The sequence below is a fragment of the Eublepharis macularius genome, chromosome 13 (genome assembly GCF_028583425.1).
Source record: "Eublepharis macularius isolate TG4126 chromosome 13, MPM_Emac_v1.0, whole genome shotgun sequence".
In the NCBI taxonomy this organism is placed as follows: domain Eukaryota; kingdom Metazoa; phylum Chordata; class Lepidosauria; order Squamata; family Eublepharidae; genus Eublepharis; species Eublepharis macularius.
In genome coordinates, this window is record NC_072802.1 from 53,002,196 (window position 1) to 53,023,758 (window position 21,563).

The 21,563-nt window shown below is 45.0% G+C and overlaps 1 protein-coding gene across 2 annotated transcripts in view; it reads left to right on the forward strand.

Annotated features, from left to right (window-relative positions):
- The window catches only part of TPCN1 (two pore segment channel 1), a 52,553-nt gene that overhangs the window by 12,138 nt on the left and 18,852 nt on the right, over nt 1-21,563 (forward strand). The window contains exons 3-14 of one of the 2 annotated variants that reach the window (XM_054996803.1): nt 1,963-2,087; nt 3,266-3,442; nt 4,935-5,048; nt 10,026-10,156; nt 11,628-11,716; nt 12,757-12,791; nt 13,246-13,304; nt 15,005-15,104; nt 16,687-16,803; nt 18,915-19,039; nt 19,892-19,940; nt 20,145-20,208. In XM_054996803.1, coding sequence (XP_054852778.1) covers nt 1,963-2,087; nt 3,266-3,442; nt 4,935-5,048; nt 10,026-10,156; nt 11,628-11,716; nt 12,757-12,791; nt 13,246-13,304; nt 15,005-15,104; nt 16,687-16,803; nt 18,915-19,039; nt 19,892-19,940; nt 20,145-20,208 — 1,185 coding nt within the window. Of the gene's footprint in view, nt 1-1,962; nt 2,088-3,265; nt 3,443-4,934; nt 5,060-10,025; nt 10,157-11,627; nt 11,717-12,756; nt 12,792-13,245; nt 13,305-15,004; nt 15,105-16,686; nt 16,804-18,914; nt 19,040-19,891; nt 19,941-20,144; nt 20,209-21,563 lie in introns of those variants that run through there. The other variant, XM_054996804.1, reaches the window with a different exon arrangement.

The window sequence follows — 21,563 nt, forward strand, 5'->3', positions numbered from 1 at the left end:
GGTTATAGCAGTAGACAGCTGAGTGGGACCATTTCTACCAACTGCAGAACATCTAGGTTGAATTTCTGTTTCTGTTCACTAGCCCAATCTTATCATATCTCAGGAGCTAAGCAGGGTTGACTCTGGTTAGCACTTGGATGGGAGACCACTAAGGAAGTCTGGGGTTGCCACACAGAGGCAGGCAGTGGCAAACCACCTGTGTTCATCTCTTGCCTTGAAAACCTTACAGGGTCGCCATAAGCTGGCTGTGACTTGATGGCCACCTTAGCCAGAGGTACCAGCCTTTTGGTGTGAACCAAAGAGCTTTTGACTTGTAGCCCCGAATGCCCTCAGCCACCGGACCCAGGACTAGCCCAGGATTTGGTGTGTTGTACTGGGTTTTCCCCCTAGTTTTTTGTTCAAATTGAATTTTGTAAGCTGCTTTGCATTCCCACTGAGAAGAAAAGCAAGGTAAACATATCTCAGTAAAAAGGAACTTTTGGAGAAGTTTTTGTGCTCTTGCTTGTAATATAAGGAAGAGATTATTGATATAAATTTTCGGGGGAAGGGGTGAAGCTGTCTTAAAATTATGGTGGGTGAATAAAGAATCAGTTTGTAAAGCTGAACTTTCCTCCTAATGCAGTGGTGGTGTAGTACCTATTTTCTAATTTAGGGCAGTATTGTATTATTTTTTTACTATTACAAAGTTTACTGGCTGTTCCTGAAATATTAGAGGACACGGTAGTGAAAGACAGGAGTCCGAAAGGATGTCTTTCACGGCTGTCAAATTAGCTTGCAATACAGGCAAAGAAATTGGGCAAAAGCCCAGTGTGCGAAGGAGTAAATGTAATGAAATTGATTGAAACTCCTTGGAGGATTGCGTGGCAAGAATACAGCTGTGGCTCAAATGCTACCGAAAGCCCAGAAGGTTCTCCTTGTCTGTGTGTGCTGGCCTACATGATACTGTTAAGTGAATAGTTGCTATCAAAGAGGACAAGTAAGAATTGATCACTGTTTTACTGGAAGGCCTTCTATCTTCCAGGCAAGATGGTACATCCTGAGCCTCTTTCTCTGTTTTTTTCCCCTTTGCATTCAAAATGAAGGGATATGATACCAGATACCAACTTAAATTGGCACCTATCAGAATACTCAGATGTCCCAAACCTGTATAGTATACTGCTAAGTACATCCTATTTTTACCATAGTCATAATGGGTGACTCTGGAAATTGTATATCCAGTGTAACAGAGCCTTGTGACACCTTAAAGACTTATTGTGGCATGAATTCATGAGCTTGAACCCACTTTGTCAATTATGTGAAGTTTTACATTCAGTTGGCAGAGAAAGCTGTACCGAGTTACAAACAGCAGAAAAGTGGGAGATTATTTCAAAGAGGGTCCAGAAGGCCTAGTTTCCCAGGGCATAGGTATGGTACATTCTGTTGCAGAGCACAGAAGAAAATAAGATCCAGTCAGAAGAGTAAACAGTCCATTCAGCAGCGGTCCGTACCAGTCCCTGGTTATGATTATGCCATTAACGCCTATGGAAGATTTCAGTATCACAAACCAGTATTATTTATTTGTTTATAAAATTTATATGCCACCTCTCCTGAGACATGCTTGAAGAAGCGCACAAGATGAAACACAATAAAATTATAAAACAGCATAAAAGTTTAGCAAAGGAAGGAAGGTTAATTATGCACTTGTTCTTTACATTTATTTGTGTTGCTATTAGGGCTCTGTTGCCGTTTTTAGCATATCGTTGATATATCAGTTGGTTTTTATGTTTTTTGACAATTGACCCTACTGTAAGCTGCCTTGGGCATCTTTAATGGAGAGGAAGTAAATTAATATACTAAATGGAGGTGAGGGTAATGGAGGAGGAATATGCTGTCAGTTCACTTATTGGGCATTTAAGCTCCGCTTCAGCAGAAGATGCAGATAAATGAGGCCTTTTCTCTCACTCATTTCTCTTTTTTGTGCAGATGGCGGCAGCTATGACTTGATCAATGATGTCCCCAGTCCAGCTGCTGGGGACTGCTACCCTCAACGAAGGTGCATGAGGCACAACTGGGAAATGAACTACCAAGAGGCAGCCATCTACCTCCAGGTGAGCTCTCTTGTTTACAGTACAGAAGTACACTGGAAGGGAAAGAACGGGAAGTAAAATCGTGCTGGTAGCTGGGAATTTATGTCCCACAAACAGGGCTTTTTTCAGCAGGAACGCGGGGGAACGGAGTTCCGGAACCTCTTGAAAATGGTCACATGGCTGGTGGCCCCGCCCCCTGATCTCCAGACAGAGAGGAGTTGAAATTGCCCTCCGTGCCGCTGGAGATCAGGGGGCGGGGCCACCAGCCATGTGACCATTTTCTCCGAGGGCAACCCACTGAGTTCCACCACCTCTTTTCCCAGAAAAAAAGCCCTGCCCACAAATGTTAGCATTGTAAGCTGTCTTTGGAAACCGGATATGTTACTTCTCCTTTATTTCATCAAGGAAGATGTCTGTGTTGTGTTGTGTCTGTCGTTTTATCCTAGGACATTATTCTTAATATTTAACTAAGGTTTCAAACGGCACTGACTTCAGGAGGCTGTTACAGAAAAGTGGGCTACAAATTCAGATTTAATTTCTTTATTTTGGATTTTTCAATGGCTCCTCTCCGGAGAACCTACTTGAGGTGACTTACAAAATAAATGTAGGTTTCCTAATGATGGTGGAGGATTTGGCTTGTCTTCTCTCCTTTCCTTTTGTATAAGAATGTATTAGAATGGGACATGAAGTGCCATCCTAAACAGAGTTAAACTTTTATATCTGTTGAAGTCAATGTACTTAGGATAGTGTGATTTGAATTAGAATGTCACCGACTGTCTCCTGTACTAGCAGTGAAATCCTATGTAGAGTTACTCCAGTCTAAGTCCATTGATCAGTGGGCTTAGACCTGAGTAACTCTGCTTAGAATTTCACTGTAGTTCATTTATTTTTGACTACTTCTACTCTGCCTTTCTTCTGCCACCAAGCAGGACCCAAGGCAGCTTAAAATAAAAGGCATTTTAAATGAACATTAAAATAAAGAGCACAATATGGATCAAATGAGTCATAGTCCTTTCTCCCCTGACACAAAAAAATGTATGCAGCTCCCAGATGGTACTCTCTCTTTCCCCTCTGGAGTCTCTTACTGGTTTTTTGAACAAAAAGCCAATTTACTTCTCAACAGGAATAAAAGAAGTTATTGGGGTTACGTGTCTATCGCATTCCTATGTGTGGGGGTTTCTTTGCTTTTTTTATATTAGGAAGGAGAAAACAATGACAAATTCTTCACACACCCCAAGGATGCCCAAGCTCTGGCAGCCTACCTCTTTGTCCACAATCATCTCTTCTATCTAATGGAGCTGTCTACGGCACTGCTGCTCCTGCTGCTGTCCCTCTGCGAGGCGCCCGCGGTGCCCATGCTTCGCCTCGGCATCTATGTATGTACCTTGGGAACAGCACGGACTCTGGGCCTAGGGGGACGTGGGCAGGATGGAAGGGTGGCACCATCATGGGATAGATAGATTACTGGAGCTAAGGGCCACACTAGATGAGATGGGAGCCTTGTGGCCACTATGGAGATGCTACTGCCATTTAAAAGGGATTTAAAAATGCCACATAGTGCAGCAGGCTGAGGTGTCCTCCCATGCCAAGTGTCAGAATGGCCGCCCCCGCCCCCCACTGTTTCAGCACTTGAAAAGTCATGTGTGAGGGGAAACAAGTACTGTGTTCCTGGCTGGATCAGGCCCTTGCAGCTTTTTTTGATCGTCTTAAAATGGTGGTGGCAGCCATGAGAACTCCGTCGTGTCTAGTTTGGCTCTAAGAAGTTATTTTCCAAAGTAATGGAGAGCTAGTGTCACAGACTTGCGCTTTTAATGGAGGCCCAAGCAGTTAGACCTAAGGACACTCGGGCAAGCCCTGTGTCTGATTACCTGAACACAGGGCTTTTTTTCAGCAGGAACGCAGTGGAACGGAGTTCCAGAACCTCTTGAAAATGGTCACATGGCTGGTGGCCCCGCCTCCTGATCTCCAGACAGAGGGGAGTTTAGATTGCCCTCTGCACTGTGGCATGGAGGGCAATCTAAACTCCCCTCTGTCTGCAGATCAGGGGGCGGGGCCACCAGCCATGTGACCATTTTCTCTGAGGGCAACCCACTGAGTTCCACCACCTCTTTTCCCAGGAAAAAAAGCCCTGCCTGAACATGCTGAAAGCCCGTTGATGTACGAAAAGGAGAGATGTTCATTGAGAACATTTTCAGAGACACTAAAACTATTGAGTTTTCGAGCATCATGCTTATTTCTAATATTTTTATTAATAATCAAGGAATGGGAGATTCAAAAATTATAAGCCCAGTCAAGCTGCTGAAGTCCCTCTGAGTTTAGAATCCAAATGTTCCCTCTTTTTCAAGGAAGAGGCCACAACAACAACATAAAACCCCACAGTCTTGATTCTGTTAGGTTCGCAGACAAGCCACTTTGTCCCAGGGAGGAATCACAAAGGAGTTTAGACTCTCTGTTATTTTCCACAAGGCCAGAAGTGTTCAGACATCTTGGCTTCCTACCAATGACAAGAAATGCTATGAACTATGAGTATTTCACAGTAGGCTTTTGGCTAACGTACACTTGTGACACGAGGCCATCATAAAAACAGTCACCTAATATTGCCGCTCTGTTTGGAAGATTGCTGAGTCTTCTTAATCCAGTTTCACTCCTGTTCATATCTTTAAAACAGCACCCTTAAACACTTAATTTGGAAAGGATGGTTCGCTGTTTAGCTAGTCTATTCATGTCTTCTCCCTCTGCTGGGGTGGACAGATTTCCCCCCTCCCTCCTTAGATTGCTAAACCATTGTCTAAACTTTTAAGTTTTTGTGAACTCCGTTGGTGAAATAAGAACAATAAGCATTTGACCCTGTTGCTTGTTTGATTCCAGATCCACGCAACCCTGGAGCTGCTCGCCTTGGCAATAGTAGTGTTTGAACTGTCCATGAAAATGAGATGGTTGGGCTTCCACACCTATATTCGACACAAAAGGACCATGGTCAAGGTGAACTGCTGGTAACCCTCTTGCCTATTTGATTTGGTCTGTTGCAGGAACCAAAGAAATAGACTCAATCTATCTGTACTGTCTGAGCCATTTATCCAGAGGAGTTAGCTGTGTTAGTCAGTAGTCGCAAAATAGTAAAGAGTCCAGTAGCACCTTTAAGACTAACCAACTTTATTGTAGCATAAGCTTTTGAGAACCACAGCTCTCTTCATCAGATGCATCTTTACTATTTTGAGCCAATTGTGGCTTTGATGTGTGGATGAGCTGATGAAATGTTCTGAGAGACTTTTGTTTTCTTCTTGACTTTAAAAAGTGGCTTGCCGGGATTAACCATTTGATTTGGCAACTCTATCATAAAAGCCGCTAATGAATCTTTTCCTGGGGGAGGCATACAATACATTATGGATAATAATCTTTGCTGCCTTCTAACCATAGACACACCGGCATAAATTTACAGGAGGTTTAATATATCTGCCATCAAGGTAAATTGAGAGCATTCTTTGAAAGCAAAATGTCAGGAAGGCTTTTTCTCAAAAGGTGGAGTGTTCTAAAAGAACAAGTTTGCAGAAGACATAAGAAAAGCCCCCATTCATTCAGATCAAAATTTCATCTAGTTTAGTGTTCTTTTTTCATCATTTCCCCCCGCCCCCAGATGCCTCCTGGAAGCTTGCAGGAGGTAGTTTTCCTCACCTTGTTGTTTGCCTTCCAGTGTGATAGTCAGAGGTATACTGCCTCTGTATATGGAGGTTCCAGTTATCTATCATGGCTAATAGCTGTTGACAGGTGTAACCCCCCCCCCCATAAACTTGTCTAATCTTCTTTTAAAGAGTGTGATCACTCTGTCTGTTTTTGCACCATATCTTCAAGATAGTTTAACATCTTTCTAGAATAGTTGTATCTAGGGGTGTGCAAGCCAAAAATTTTCGGCTAAAGCAGAAAGCCGAAAGAGGATTCTCTTTCGTATAAGCCGAAAGCCAAAATGGCCAGCCGTTTCGGCTTTCGGCTTACATTCGGCTTTCGGCTTTCGGCTTTTTCAATGGGAAAATGCCTCCGGCGTCTTCCCGGACGTCTGGGGGAGGCATTTTCCCACCGAATCAGCCCAAAATTGGTGGGGACCTTCCTCTAACACCTCTCTACAAACCCTCCAAGTTTCAGACCGATTGGACTTTGGGGGGGCATGTTATGGCCCCCCAAAGCAGGTCCCCCTATCCTCCCATAAGAAAGCGAAGGAGCAGCATATTGTTAGCATGCTGCTGCTCATCTTCTTCATTATTTCCTATGGGGAAAAGCAGGCTTCCTTTGCCAGGGGTGGCATTTTGCATGCAAAATGCCCCCTTACCCTCAGGGGCCCTTCTCCCACCCTTCCTCCCACCCCCCACCAAGGCTCAGCCTGCTCCCACTTGGGGGGGCCATTTCATGGCCTCCCCAAGTAGATGCTCTGCTCTCATCTCTACCACTGACAGCTGGGGGAGGCTTGTCTTGCCAGGGGTGGCATTTTGCATGCAAAATGCCCCCCAACCCTCTGGGGCCCTTCTCCCACCCCCACCAAGGCTCAGCCTGCTCCCACTTGGGGGGGGGGGCATTTCATGGCCTCCCCAAGTAGGTGCTCTAATCTCTACCACTGACAGCTGGGGGAGGCTTGTCTTGCCAGGGGTGGCATTTTGCATGCAAAATGCCCCCCAGCCCTCTGGGACCCTTCTCCCACCCTTCCTCCCACCCCCCACCAAGGCTCAGACTGCTCCCACTTGGGGGGGCATTTCATGGCCTCCCCAAGTAGGTGCTCTCATCTCTACCACTGACAGCTGGGGGAGGCTTGTCTTGCCAGGGGTGGCATTTTGCATGCAAAATGCCCCCCAACCCTCTGGGGCCCTTCTCCCACCCTTCCTCCCACCCCCCACCAAGGCTCAGCCTGCTCCCACTTGGGGGGGGGCATTTCATGGCCTCCCCAAGTAGGTCCTCTCAGCCCCTAAAGTCCACCCCCTACAGCCCCACACAAACCCAATTCCCCCCCAGCTGCCACACACAGACCCAAATCCCCACATTAGCCCCTCACAGACCCAAATCCACCCCCACCTGCCCCACACCCATAACCCCAGGAACAGGCTGGCAAAGGCCAGCCCTCTCCCTTTGTTCCCTATGCTGGGAACTTCTAAACTCTCTTTCCCTGGGCAATTCTGCACAGCCCAGGGGTACCACAATGGTGGGCACACTTCTGAGTGCCAGCTGGTCCCTGTGAAAGAGCACCTGAACCACAGACACCCTCCCTCAAATTCCCCCACCACCTACAGTGATGGCTGGCCAGCCAGCCCCATTGTTCCCTATGATGGGAACCAACTGCACAACAAAGAATAAAACAAGAACAACACAAAATAAAGTTTTTAAAAAATTATTTTCTCCCTTCCAAAGTACAAGTAGGCAAAGCATTATGACACATTACACCAGCAGTCCCCCACACAGAAAAATAACACAACTCACTTAACATCAGAGAATCACAAAGCACGATTCCTGTCAAAAACACTTTATTTCTTGAACAGCTTTAGGTTACACAGCAGGGGGGAACACCAAAGGGCATGGCAGCACTATCTTACACAAAAATAACACAACTCACTTAACATCAGAGAATCACAAAAGCACAATTCCTGGCAAAAACACTTTATTTCTTGAACAGCTTTAGGTTACACAGTAGGAGGGCACAACAGGGCATGATAGCAATGTACTACACAAAATAATACAACCCACTTCACCGTTTTTGACAGCAATTGTGTTTGTGTGATTCTCTGATGTGAAGTGAGTTGTGTTATTTTTGTGTAGTACACTGCTTTCCTGCTCTGTTGTGCCTTCCTACTGTGTGACCTAAAGCAGTTACAGAAATAAAGTGCTTTTGACAGCAATTTTTTGAGGTGATTCTTTAATGTGAAGTGAGTTGTGTTATTTTTGTGTAAGATACTGCTTCCATGCCCTTTGGTGTTCCCCCCTGCTGTGTAACCTAAAGCTGTTCAAGAAATAAAGTGTTTTTGACAGGAATCGTGCTTTGTGATTCTCTGATGTTAAGTGAGTTGTGTTATTTTTCTGTGTGGGGGACTGCTGGTGTAATGTGTCATTATGCTTTGCCTACTTGTACTTTGGAAGGGAGAAAATAATTTTTAAAAAACTTTATTTTGTGTTGTTCTTGTTTTATTCTTTGTTGTGCAGTTGGTTCCCATCATAGGGAACAATGGGGCTGGCTGGCCAGCCATCACTGTAGGTGGTGGGGGAATTTGAGGGAGGGTGTCTGTGGTTCAGGTGCTCTTTCACAGGGACCAGCTGGCACTCAGAAGTGTGCCCACCATTGTGGCACCCCTGGGCTGTGCAGAATTGCCCAGGGAAAGAGAGTTTAGAAGTTCCCAGCATAGGGAACAAAGGGAGAGGGCTGGCCTTTGCCAGCCTGTTCCTGGGGTTATGGGTGTGGGGCAGGTGGGGGTGGATTTGGGTCTGTGAGGGGCTAATGTGGGGATTTGGGTCTGTGTGTGGCAGCTGGGGGGGAATTGGGTTTGTGTGGGGCTGTAGGGGGTGGACTTTAGGGGCTGAGAGCACCTACTTGGGGAGGCCATGAAATGGCCCCCCCAAGTGGGAGCAGTCTGAGCCTTGGTGGGGGGTGGGAGGAAGGGTGGGAGAAGGGCCCCAGAGGGCTGGGGGGCATTTTGCATGCAAAATGCCACCCCTGGCAAGACAAGCCTCCCCCAGCTGTCAGTGGTAGAGATGAGAGCACCTACTTGGGGAGGCCATGAAATGCCCCCCCCAAGTGGGAGCAGTCTGAGCCTTGGTGGGGGGTGGGAGGAGGGGTGGGAGAAGGGCCCCTGAGGGTGAGGGGGCATTTTGCATGCAAAATGCCACCCCTGGCAAAGGAAGCCTGCTTCTTCATTTTTCCCCATAGGAAATAATGAAGAAGATGAGCAGCAGCATGCTAACAATATGCTGCTCCTTCGCTTTCTTATGCGAGGATAGGGGGACCTGCTTTGGGGGGCCATAACATGGCCCCCCAAAGTCCAATCGGTCTGAAACTTGGAGGGTTTGTAGAGAGGGGTTAGAGGAAGGTCCCCACCAATTTTGGGCTGATTCGGTGGGAAAATGCCTCCCCCAGACGTCCAGGAAGACGCCGGAGGCATTTTCCCATTGAAAAAGCCTAAAGCCGAAACGTTTCGGCTGTTTTTCTTTCGGCTAGCCGAAACGTTTCGGCTTAGCCTGAAACGTTTCGGCTAACCTGAAAGAAGCCGAAACACTTTTGTTTCGGCTTTCTTTCGGCTTTCATAAAGCCGAAATGCACATCCCTAGTTGTATCTTGTCTTGATAATCCTCAGTATACTCTTAATTGGAGGGGAGGCACATGGTCATGTTCCCCTTCAGCCAAGATACCCTGTTGCACTAATTGTATTTTGGGCTTTATGCAGCCTATGCTGAAAAGTTAAAAATTCTCCGTCAAGAAAAGGGAGCATTCCGTGACCTATATATACATCATGCAATTTAAAGGTATGCATATTATTGGGCTTCTCGTGAGAAGAGGTGAAGCGCTATGGAAAGCACGGAAGCCTTGATCTCTGGAAATTCAGCACAATCTTCTTCTCTTCCCACTTACTCGTCGGCTTCTACAGATTTGTCAACCATTCCTTGCAAATTTTGAAGTCCAGCTCCACGAGCACAAGAATTAGCCATTTGAACGTTTTGTTTCATAATTAAAACTGGAGTGCTCAAGATACTGAAAATTGCACCCATTATCAATTTCTGTGCTTGCCTTATATACCACTCCACAACATACTCCTTCTAATCCCATAATGACAAACTTAATATTTTTACAAGATGGCTTGCTTCAATTCACCCCTCTCCCTACCCATGATCTTAAAGACAAGGCACAATTTTTGTAGAGCTCCTGTGTTGGCAGTCTGATAAAGGCGTGCCTTGGAAGTCCTGATTGTCCTCTTCTGTGCCTTCTGTTCTTGGCAGACCTGTGTGCTATTGCTGCAGTTTATTGAGGCGATAGTGGTGTTGGTGCGCCAGACTTCACATGTCCGGATCACGAGAGCCTTGCGTTGTATCTTCCTGGTGGACTGTCGTTACTGCGGAGGTGTCAGAAGGTATTGGGCTGCCTTGCCTTCAGGCACTATACTGTTGTCCCAGCACCTCCACTGAGGTTCTGTCTCAGTTTCCCGTTCACAAAAGCAGTAGGGAGCAAATTCCTCCCCCTTGATACTTGCTGTGGAATAAGATAATTTGGGGAACGGAGTAGCCTAATTTCAGAATTATGATGTGTTCAGGACATGCCAGAAAAGTGAAGGATGAGGCATTCTTGAAGTCCTGGGAGGGGCAGGACTTAAACTTGGTACTGATTGATTCTCCATGAATGAACAAATATGCAGATAAGCACAAAGGCAGAGATTTTAGATACTATGAATAAACAGGGAACACAGATAAAGTCACCGTTGGCCATTTCTCATAGGCAGGTATATGCAATGAAATCATGAACATCAGCTTTTTAAGGGGCACAGATATTTCCTTCATAGGTAATAAAAAATGTAGCAACTGTTTAATCCATAGATTATCAAATGTACAGCGCCACATTTACTTGAAGCAAGCAGTAATGCCCCATGAAATTCTGTTCCTGGGAGTTCCCTTTTCCCCAGAACAGGATTGGGGGCGGGATTTCAGGCTTCCACTGAAGAGGGGAGGTGGGAAAATCATGCTTTATGGGCAGAAATCTTTTTTTTTTTGAAAAATTTTTTATTGGGTTAGAACATTTTTATTTTTACATTACCGTCAATTTTCCCCTAATTTTTCGTTTCTAACCCCCTCCCTTTCCCCCCCTTTTGTTGACTTCCAACAGCTTTCCCACCCTCTGTCCCTTTTCCCTTACTTCTATTAAATTCCTCTGTCTAAAACAGATATACATTCTCCATTATATTAAGCAGTACATCTTTAACTCCTTTACTTATTATACACCCAAACTATACGTCTTTAGATAAACAATTTATCCCATTTTCCAGTTTTGAATATTTCTATATAAACCTATATATCATAAACCATAAAAATTTCCCACATTTAAATCAAACAATTTGATTTGTTCTCTATATATTACTCATTTCAACTTTTTATGGTAATTCTATATAACTCCTCGCATAATCAATCAATTTAACTCTTCTGTACATTCAGTTTGGTGCATATAAATCTTATCAAAGAAAGAAAATATTGTTATTTACTCAATCCTCATGTTTAAACCTTATCATTAATTATTCTCTATCAATGTTCTATCACTTTATGGGCAGAAATCTTGACCGCCCCCCATGGAAATGGCTTGTTTGGATCCAAGCTCCGCTTTTCACACAGAAGGTTCCAGGTTAGGTCCCTCATCTTTCTAGTTTAGGAGGATCGCAGGTAATAGGTATTGAGAAAACTTTTTGTTTGAGACCATGCAAAACTACTGCCAGTTCTTGCTGGCAAAACTGATCTAGATGGACCAGTGGTTTCACTCAACGATAAGCAGCTTCATATGGTCATAAGGGAGAAAGTGTCCCTTCAGGTAACTAATATTAAATAAATATTTTCTTTCAGAAACCTACGACAGATCTTTCAGTCTCTTCCTCCATTCATTGACATTCTTCTTCTCTTACTTTTCTTCATGGTCATCTTTGCAATCCTTGGTATGTATCATTGGAGCTTCTTCTGTGTGAACATTTTTTTGTCTCGTATTGTGCAACAGCCATAAATTTTCCTCAAACACTGTGTGTGGCACAGCCATGGTAGACTGAAAGCACAGACACCTCTCTAAGTTATTAACATGACTCAGATGATAGGTGTAAAATGCTTTTGCTCTGGATGCTCAAAAAACCTTATATAAAAACTAAGCATTATTTTAAAAAATATATATGCTTCTGCTCAGGGTTTTTTTTAGCAGGAACGCGGTGGAACGGAGTTCCGGAACCTCTTGATAATGGTCACATGGCCGGTGGCCCCGCCCCCTGATCTCCTGACAGAGGGGAGTTTAGATTGCCTTCCGTGCCTCTGGAACGGTGCAGAGGGCAATCTAAACTCCCCTCTGTCTGGAGATCAGGGGGCGGGGCCACCGGCCATGTGACCATTTTCTCCGCGGGCAACCCACTGAGTTCCACCACCTCTTTTCCCAGAAAAAAGCCCTGCTTCTGCTCCAGAAACTGCATGCTTGTCACCTCTTCTCCATATTTCCAGGATGCCTCTTCCTCTGCTTCTGCCTGTTCTGTAAAAAAGCAGAGCAGGGAAAAATGTCTGGGATAACTTTGCTTCTTGTGTCTTCATTTGATATTCTTTGCAGGAAGTGTATTCCTGTGTGCAGACAGCTGGCTAAGAAATTCCATCCCCAAGTAGAATGGAATTAGGTTAAGTCTGCATGTTTTTTAGTTATCCCGCAGAGAAAGGCACGCACTTCTGAACAGCCTCTTCACAAACAGTGTTAGACATTGCCAGGATTTAAAAAGGGTTTGGACGGGGGTGGGTGGGTTGAAGACAGGATGTGTCTAGTCCAAAAATTGCATGGGCCATTTTCCGGCCAGATCCAACGTGGAGCAGATTGTACAGCTACATCTCTGCATTGCTTCTGTCTGTCAGTGGCTGAATTAAACTGGATGGCTCCCTTTGTGGAAAGAAGACCTTTGAATGATTTTGTTGCTCAAAATTTGTTCCCCCCCCCTTCCTCCCATCTCTCTAGGTTTTTATTTGTTCTCTCCTAACAAATCGGACCCTGTAAGTAAACCCTATATTCTTGAATATCTACTATTGGAAGCTGCTTTGAAAATCATAATGTGGATAACTTTGAAGTGGCTTCTTTCTGTTGCTCTTGGGCAGAGTCCAAACAGGGAAGAGAGAGCGAGAATAGGCTTCTCTTGAAGCTCTTTTGCTGCCTATGGCTTGATGATAGCGGCAGCAACAGTTTTTGCTGCTAGAGGCTCTGCCGATCAGGGGAAGGCTTTCACTGCTGAGTCTGCACTTGCGAAGGGAGTTTCCCTGCAGCTTGATACAAAAGCCAGACCTAGTAGGAATGAATGCCAATGTGGTGTCTTTAGAATTCTCGATTATAAGGCTAGCAAGCAGTTAGCTGCAAAGAGAGCAGCTAATGTGACACTTGTGTTGCCGCGGTTCCTCAGCGTGTGACAATTGGCAATGGCTCCGTTGTCTCATAGATGCTTTTGCTTTGCAGTACTTCAACACCCTGGAGAACAGCCTTGTGAATCTCTTTGTTCTTCTGACTACTGCAAAGTAAGCCCTTTTTGCTTGAGAAAAGTTTCCAAGATGAACCATTGGGAGAGGGGGGGGGCTATAAAAGTGAACCGTTTAAACTGCCCAGTCTTCAACATGTTTACTCAAAAGCAAATCCCAGTGGGTTAGACTTGGTTTGCTAGTAAGTAAGTGCAGTATTGCAGCCAAAATGATGGCTGCATCCCTTGCCGGTTGAGAGAAAACCAGGATATAAATTAAAATAAGTTCATAAAGTGGTGGGCTGAGGTTTGGCATGCTTTAGCAAGAGTGCCAAGCTGGCTGAAGAAACCTAGAGTGTTTGGACTTGTCTATGAGGCAGAGGGCCCTGACCTGGAGAGCCCAGGTGATCCTGATCGCGTCAGATCTCAGAAGCTAAGCAGGGTCAGCCTTGGTTAGTAATTGGATGGGAGACCTCCAACGAAGGCCAGGGTTGCAGAGGCAGGTAATGGCAAACCGCCTCTGTTAGTCTCTTGCCATGAAAACCCCACCAGAAGTCACCAGAAGTCAACCTATGACTTGAGGGCACTCTCCACCACATGAAGCAGAGTAGTTCTCGGGGCCAAGAAACTAGCCCAACTTTGAAATTGTTCAGCAGCCCTAAAGGTGGTCAGTGTTTGAATCAGAACTGATTCAACTTGAATCAGAACATCATTCCAGAAGGAATGATGGGAAGATCACTCCTAATAGCAAACTTGGCTCATCTGAATGGCTGTAAAATAAGGCCGCACACAGACGAGGTCAGTTTTGTGCACAGTTGGAGGATTCCCCAGGTATACAGATGAGTATTTGTACTTTTAAAGAAAGAAGGAATAAATAAGCTCCAAAATGAGTGAGCGGGCACTGAGTCACACTCATTGTCCTCTAGGAGCCATAGAATATTGGGAGCACTTATAGAACCCCTCACAATTTAGTGTACTTTAGCAGTGGTTTTTAACTGGAGCTATACAACTGACACAGGGGGCAATATAAAAATCTGTGGCAAAGGGGCATTCAGAACTTTGAGGGACAAATAGGGCTATGTAGAATTTTACACAGTGCTTTCTCCCTGCTTGCAGTGGGTTCTTTCAGCCATCAGAGGAGCATTGTATTTTTTTATACTGGGCACCCCTTATCATTAATAATAGCCCACCCTGCAGATAAAATCCCCAATCCTAGATTTATCCCCCAGGCCATTAAAAATCTGGCACACTGCAAATAGAAATCCAACCAAATGTTTCCGAGTTGGCTGATTAGTCACTTGGCACAACACTTGTCATTGAATGCATGCCTGAGAGATGAGGTTCATGTACATGTATAATCACAAATGTGCCTATTAAAAAGGAGGTGCCTTGTTTGGAGTGTGTTTTATGTCACATTTTTTGCTTGGGGGGCATTCAGAAAGAATTAATTAATATTAATTAATTAATATTAATTAGGGATGAGGAAAATCATATACTCCAGTCCTAATTACGTAGACCCCCAAACAAATAGTTCTTAGTAACTTAGAAGGGGTAGGGGTAAAATTAGGATTAGATGTGTGTGCTGTGTGCATTCCCCAACCCAAATTGCACACACATTCCCCCAACAACACTCGTATAGCATGAGAAGGCAGGGTTATTTCTCTGATTCCTCACAAATGCCCCATTTGTAGATACACATGTAATCCACGTTTAAAGGACTGTAGCTAACTCACTAATCTCCCTCTCTCTCTTTGGGTGCAGTTTCCCTGATGTGATGATGCCATCGTACTCCCGAAATCCTTGGTCCTGTGTCTTCTTTATTGTGTACCTTTCCATTGAACTGTACTTCATTATGAATTTGGTAAGTCCTCACTGCCTCTCTCCTGGAGGCTGACTGGGAGGAACGGAAGTCACCCCCACAGGCGGTGGCACTGTGAATGGGAAGAAGTAGGAACCACTGGTGTCACACTCCACTTTATCCAGGCAGGCAGGGAGAGGGGGCAGGAGCAACCTCTGCTGGCCCCCCCCGCCCCCCCACCATTGAGGCAGCAGTTGAAGTGGTCGTGTGGTGGAGGGGAACTAGGAGCTACTGCTGCTTCTGCCCCCACACCACCAAGCAGTGGGAAAGAGGACAGGAAGTGCCCCCACTTCCACTGCTGCTTTGTAACCCCTGAAGGGGCAGCAATGCAGACAGGTGGCAGAGGAAGGAGCTGTCAATCCTTCTACTGTCCAAGCCATGGAGGGGTGGCAATGCAGGTGAGTGGACAAGGAAGGAGCCACCAAAACCTCCACTGCCTGCTGGGAGCCAGTGAGTGGGTGGGTGAGCTGGGTGGGGGTAGAGGGGGATGGTGGTAGTGGCATTGCCAATGAGTGGGCTGCCCACCAAGGGACTTGCCTGGTTGGCAAGTGTGTGTGTGGGGGTGGTGGTATTTTCTTCCCCCATCAAGGCTTATGAGCCCCCCCTTGTCATTAATAATAGCCAACAATAACTCGCTCCTCCATAAATCTGTCCGATTCCCTTTTAAATCAATCAAAGCCAGTTTCCTGGTTATGCATCTCTTTTTTTCAAACACCTTTTCTTTTTAAACAACAGCCCATTTTATTTTCTTGATTTTTCATGACAAAATTCCAGCCTTCCTTGGATTTAGCAGAGACACCCTGACATTATAAAAATTGTACATTATTCTCATTGTCGTGAACCTATGCATCACATATATGATATATCCATGCAACTTATCCTGTGATGTTAGTTAGTTATTCTTTAGTCTCTTTGGTTCCTACACTTTTGTACCAATGTTACTTCAAAATAGAGAGTTAAAAATTAGTGACTGGTTTTATGGTAATTTGTTCTTGTGCGTTAATAGGATATGTGAAACGGCTGCATTTGGAATTTTGCCTCCTTGAGTGTTCATTTTCCCTCTCTGCGACATCGTTATTATTAATGGAGCGGGGAATGCCCCAGCAAGGTTTAGCATTGCACGGATTGGTATTCCCTTATTCATGATAGTACAGGGCATGAAAGCATTGAGAGCTCTCTTCCATATGCTGGATTATGTGTGGGATGGAGAAACGTGGCAGCCCTCATGGCAATATTAGACATGAATAGGCTTTGCAAGCAGATCTCAGTTGTGGATATTCAAACAGAAAGGCAAGACTGTCTGGTGGGGGACGGTTCTTGCAGTCTGCTAGCTCCCTCCTGAGCCTGCTGCCTTGGAATTGGAGTATGTCTATCTTTCTTCAGAACGGGTCTGGCTCCAAATCCTGTTCCCTGTGATTTTAATCTTTTGTCCTATGCTTGGAGTGCCTTCTGTGTCGAGTAACTTCTCGGCACTGCTAAATGGCAAAAAATCTCCCTTCTCTTACTCTACATCTTGATACTGTGTGGAACTGAAAGTTGCTGGTGGCAAAGACAAGAGTCAGATCTCCTTTTCTCGTTGCTTTAGCTACTTGCTGTGGTGTTTGATACCTTCAACGATATTGAAAAGATGAAGTTCAGGTCGCTGCTGCTTCACAAGCGCACAGCCATACAGCATGCCTATCGACTACTTGTCAGCAAACAGGTATGAGCCTCTGAGAGCGTGTACATTTACGGGATTTAGCCACACCTTGTCCCTGGAACTAAGTTATCAAACATGTAGCAATTTTGTGCAGTCATTACGAGAAGCTGGTGCTCAAAGCACATGCAAGAATTTGGCATGAGCAAATCTCCTTTCCCTGTGCTGAATGCTATTGCATACATATGAAGCCCCCCAATCACCCAGAGCTCTGTGGGTCCCTGTTCCAAGTCCCTTAATACTGGATATCCTTGTAAAGGAATGCTGAACAAGGTTGAGCATGGGAGATCAGTACATAAAAAGTACCAGGTAGAGGATTAAGTGGGCCACACAACAGAAGTGTACATTAAGTAATCAACCCCTGCAAGAAATTTAGTAGCAGTTCTGTTCTTTCATAGCACAGTCTCTATTCCCAGTAACCCTGTCAGCTTGCCTATCTACTAAGAGACCCACCTGCACTTGACAGCAAAGGTAGGTAAAGGTAGTCCCCTGTGCAAGCACCGAGTCATTACTCGGGGGGGACGTCGCATAGGCCTCATACTGAGGGTAGGGTTTATTCACCCGTGTCCCCTCCTTCCCCCTTGCCCCTGTTCCCTTTCAGCCAGCGTGTCCTCCTCAGCTGTTCTTCTTCTGCCTTATGAAGGGCCTGGCCCCTTGGTGGCTTCACCCACCTGGAATTCCCCTGGGACTGGAGCAGCACCTTAGAGAAGCTGGCGCTTTCACAGCTCAGCTGTGACTCATCCTCTTGTTTCCCCACCCCTGTCCCAAGGCTGCCTCTCAGTTGATTGTCAGGCAGTGGGCCATTTAGAGCCAGTCACTGTTGCCTTAAAGTCATTTTCTGTGATGCTGACATGGTGAATGGACACTGAGGGGGGCTCCTCCAGGTCCCTTTGGAGTCTGAGATCCCTAAAGTCCTGCAACTCCTGGCCATTCCCACTACACCAAATGCAGATCAAGATGGGTAGCCATGTTAGTCTGTAGCAGTGGTGTCCAGTTGCACCTATAAGACTAACAAAATTAGTACGCGCTTTCGTGAGCCACAGCTCACTTCTTCAGATATTCTTCAGATATGAGCTAGTATCTGAAGAAGTGAGCTGTGGCTCACAAAAGCTCATACCCTACCACTAATTGTGTTAGTCTTATAGGTGCTCCTGGACTCTTGCTCTTTTCCACTACACCGAATGTGACAGCCTCCACCTAAAAGGATGAACATGGACTGTCCCTGCTGCTGCCTGTCAATTTGAGGCTGGGCCAGACAGCATGCATAGCCCCCTCCTGCTGCTCATGTCCAGAGGGAAAAACAGAACAAGTGCTCTGGTAGCTGCACAAGTGCTCTGGCTGCTGTTTCTTTTTATCCTGTAAAGCTGGAAGAGATGGTTGTGCAGACACCCTGTCTGGGGTGGTTCTAACAACTGCACTGCCTCTCGCTTGAACCTCTGGAATAGCCAGCCAGGACAGCCTGAGGAGACGAGGGATAAAGAAAGGAGAGAGCAAATGATGGAGTAGGTGTGCTCATCCCATACATATTTGCAATACTGAATTAAGTTCTGTGGTTGCATAATAAGCATTTAATAAAAATCCAGCATTATTATTGTAAACAGACTGGTCCCCCTTTTAAAAGTCTTTGATTCTGAAGAAATTTTGTTCCAGCATTTCATCTCGAGTAAGAGAGCGCACATCATCCTCAGATCTAATGCTGCTGCATCTTTCCATTGCATGCATCAGACTTTACCATTGAGGCCCTCATTTGCATTGCTCAGCTTCTCAGGGTGTCACTTTTCCATGTGTTCCTTATTGAAATGTGCAGCAATGGATTTTGCTCTGTGGGTCTAGCAATGCAGTTATCCTTTTAGCACGTTCAGTGATCAAGGAGCCCCATCACCTATTAGAGAAATGTGTCCTTTATAGTACAGCAGTGATACAGCGTATTTATTTATCTCCCATGGCATTGGGGATTACTATTCAGATTGGATTATGATTGTGGAGGCCTTTGGCAATTACCCAGCAGTTTTTTTCCTGGGTTGCAGAAAGAATGAAGGTTGACATGCTTCTGTGGTAGCCTATATGGGTTCTCTATGTCACATTACATCTTAGGGAAATCCTTTTCTTGTTTCTAGAGACCTTCTGGAATCTCCTTTAAGCAGTTTGATGGGCTGATGCAATTTTATAAACCTCGGATGAGCTCCAGAGATCGTTACCTTACTTTCAAAGCACTGAATCAAAGCAATACCCCTTTAGTCAGGTGAGAACTTGATCTTGTTTTACCCTGGGGCGGGGGTTGGAAAGGTGGGAGTGTGTAGGAGTAAATGGTAAAGAATTCTGTGCAAAGAATTCAAGAGCAACAAAATGCAGAATTCTAGAACAGGGATTTGGAGAGCTGTGTTAACAGCTGAGGTGATACAGGTTTAAAGTATACTATTGGAGACATTTGGGGGAATTCAGAAGAAGAAGGATCCAGCATACCTATGGGCAGGGCTTTTTTTCTGGGAAAAGAGGTGGTGGAACTCAGTGGGTTGCCCTTGAAGAAAATGGTCACATGGCTGATGTCCCCACCCCCTGATTTCCAGACAGAGGGGAGTTTAGATTGCCCTCCGTGCTGCTCAGCGGCGCAGAAGGCAATCTAAACTCCCCTCTATCTGGAGATCAGGGGGCGGGGCCACCAGCCATGTGACCATTTTCAAGAGGTTCCAGAACTCCGTTCCACCGCATTCCAGCTGAAAAAAAGTCCTGCCTATGGCCTGCCTCTCTCCCTATGTTCCTCCCTGGCAGCTTTGCTCATCTGAACACGGTCTCCTGTAGATGCCACCCTGCACATGGACGAAATCAGTAGCTGCCTGTACATGTGCATTCTCTGTGGTGGCTGCTCCCCTGTGCAATGACCTGCTTGAGGAGGTCATGTAGAAAACTGTCTAAAGCCCAAAGGGGGGCACTTTATATTAACAGAGCCACAACAAGAACTGAATGACAGCTTTGTCCAAGAGTCCTGGCAGATCTCAGAATCTGTGGACTTAGTACAATATGTAAATGTGACTTCACACAGGTGACGTGCTTATTGCAAAACCCAGCTCTAATACAGCTCAACCTTTTCTTTCAGTCTAAAGGATATGTATAATTTCTATGAAGTTGTTGGCTTAAAATGGAAGGTAAGGTCTTTTTTGTATAGTTCTTTGATTGGAGGTGTTCAGATGGGGGCAGGGGGCAGATAAGAAGGACATATGAGATGCTAACAAAAGAAAGGATGCATTGCGGGGGAAAGAGGAAGAACTCCTGGAAGAGAGTTTTTTTTCTCTTTTACTAATCTTTGCAATTAGTTAGGTCCTAAATGCTGATGTGTGGTCTGTTTCCAGGCAAAAAGGAACCGTGAACACTGGTTTGATGACCTTCCACGAACAGCATTCTTCATTTTTAAAGGTAGCGTTCTTCAGTTGAGGGCTCTGTTGTATCCCAAAACACTCATCTTCAGGGAGTGTTCGTCTTTCCCTTGCTGCAAATATGAGCATTAAAAGCAGTGGAAACTGTTTGCTTATTTGGGAAGGCTGTGTGCTGAATGGTTCTGTTTCAAACTCAGGCTGCTTCTGATTCATTAAATAGAAATCAGCTCTCCATCGCTTGTGATAGGCACCCATCAGTTTGCTTACAAGGGAAGGAGAAGTCGATAGAGCAAACTGTGTCTTCTTGACACAGCTGGGCACTGCCAAGGTCTTCTTAGAGCAATTTCTTATGGGCTACTTTTTCAGCCTCCTAGGGAAACTTGATCTTTGAACGGCCATAGCACAATGCGATGGGAGAAGAACAAAGGTTGTGATTAGAGCACTAGAGGGCCTGCAGTTGCCCTGTCCTGTCCTTTATGCTCTTGTGTATTTTGATAACGTTTGTATCCTCTGTGAACAGTATGAATAGGGAACTATGGCGTAAATTTAGCTCTTGGTGTGTTTGTGATTTGAGCAACTGCTCTTGAGTGTGTGTAACAATGCAGCTGGTTTCTGTAGCACTTCCTCTCTCGGTGGCGCTGTTACTCCGGATGTGGCAAAGTGCCAGCTCTGAACTTGGCTGCTGGTTAGAAAGGTGGAAAGGTACAAATCTTCCTCCTGCTTCTGCACTAGTGCCAAAGTGCTGTTGCGGGTGTATTCCAGTCAGCCGGTAAGTTTGCACAAACTTACTTGCAGACCTCATGATATTCCTGATAACTGTTTATTAGCCCTAAGGCTTAAACTCCTCTGTTCAGGTATCCTCTCAGCCTTCAGAAAATCCCTATTGTTTATATGCATTTATTTATTTAGTTACTGTATTTCTAGACCACCTATATTAAAACTAACTCTAATTTATGAGACAAAAAAACCACATTAAAGTAATCAATGCAATAATAGAAATGGCCCAAATTTACCCAGCTGAATATAAAAGCCATCATATTTTTTTTAAAAAGTCAATAAAAGTCACCAGATTAACTTACATATTTAAACATACATATTTTAACTCTCTTTTTAGCTGTTGTTTGTTGATATATTTATGTTTATATTTTACTTTGTAAGCCATCTTGAGCATCTTTAGAGGAAAGGTGGCTAATAAACGCTTTATAAACTAACTAAATAATTTTTTTCTCTGCACCCTAAAAGATGGGAGAGATGAAGCTACCTGGGCCTTCAAATGGAGGCTGTTCCATATTGTATGGCCAACTAATACCCTGCTCCTGGAAGACTCTAGATACCATCCCACTTGATAGTATCCAGAACAGGATTTCACTAGTAGTTCTGAACAAGTGGGAGGTT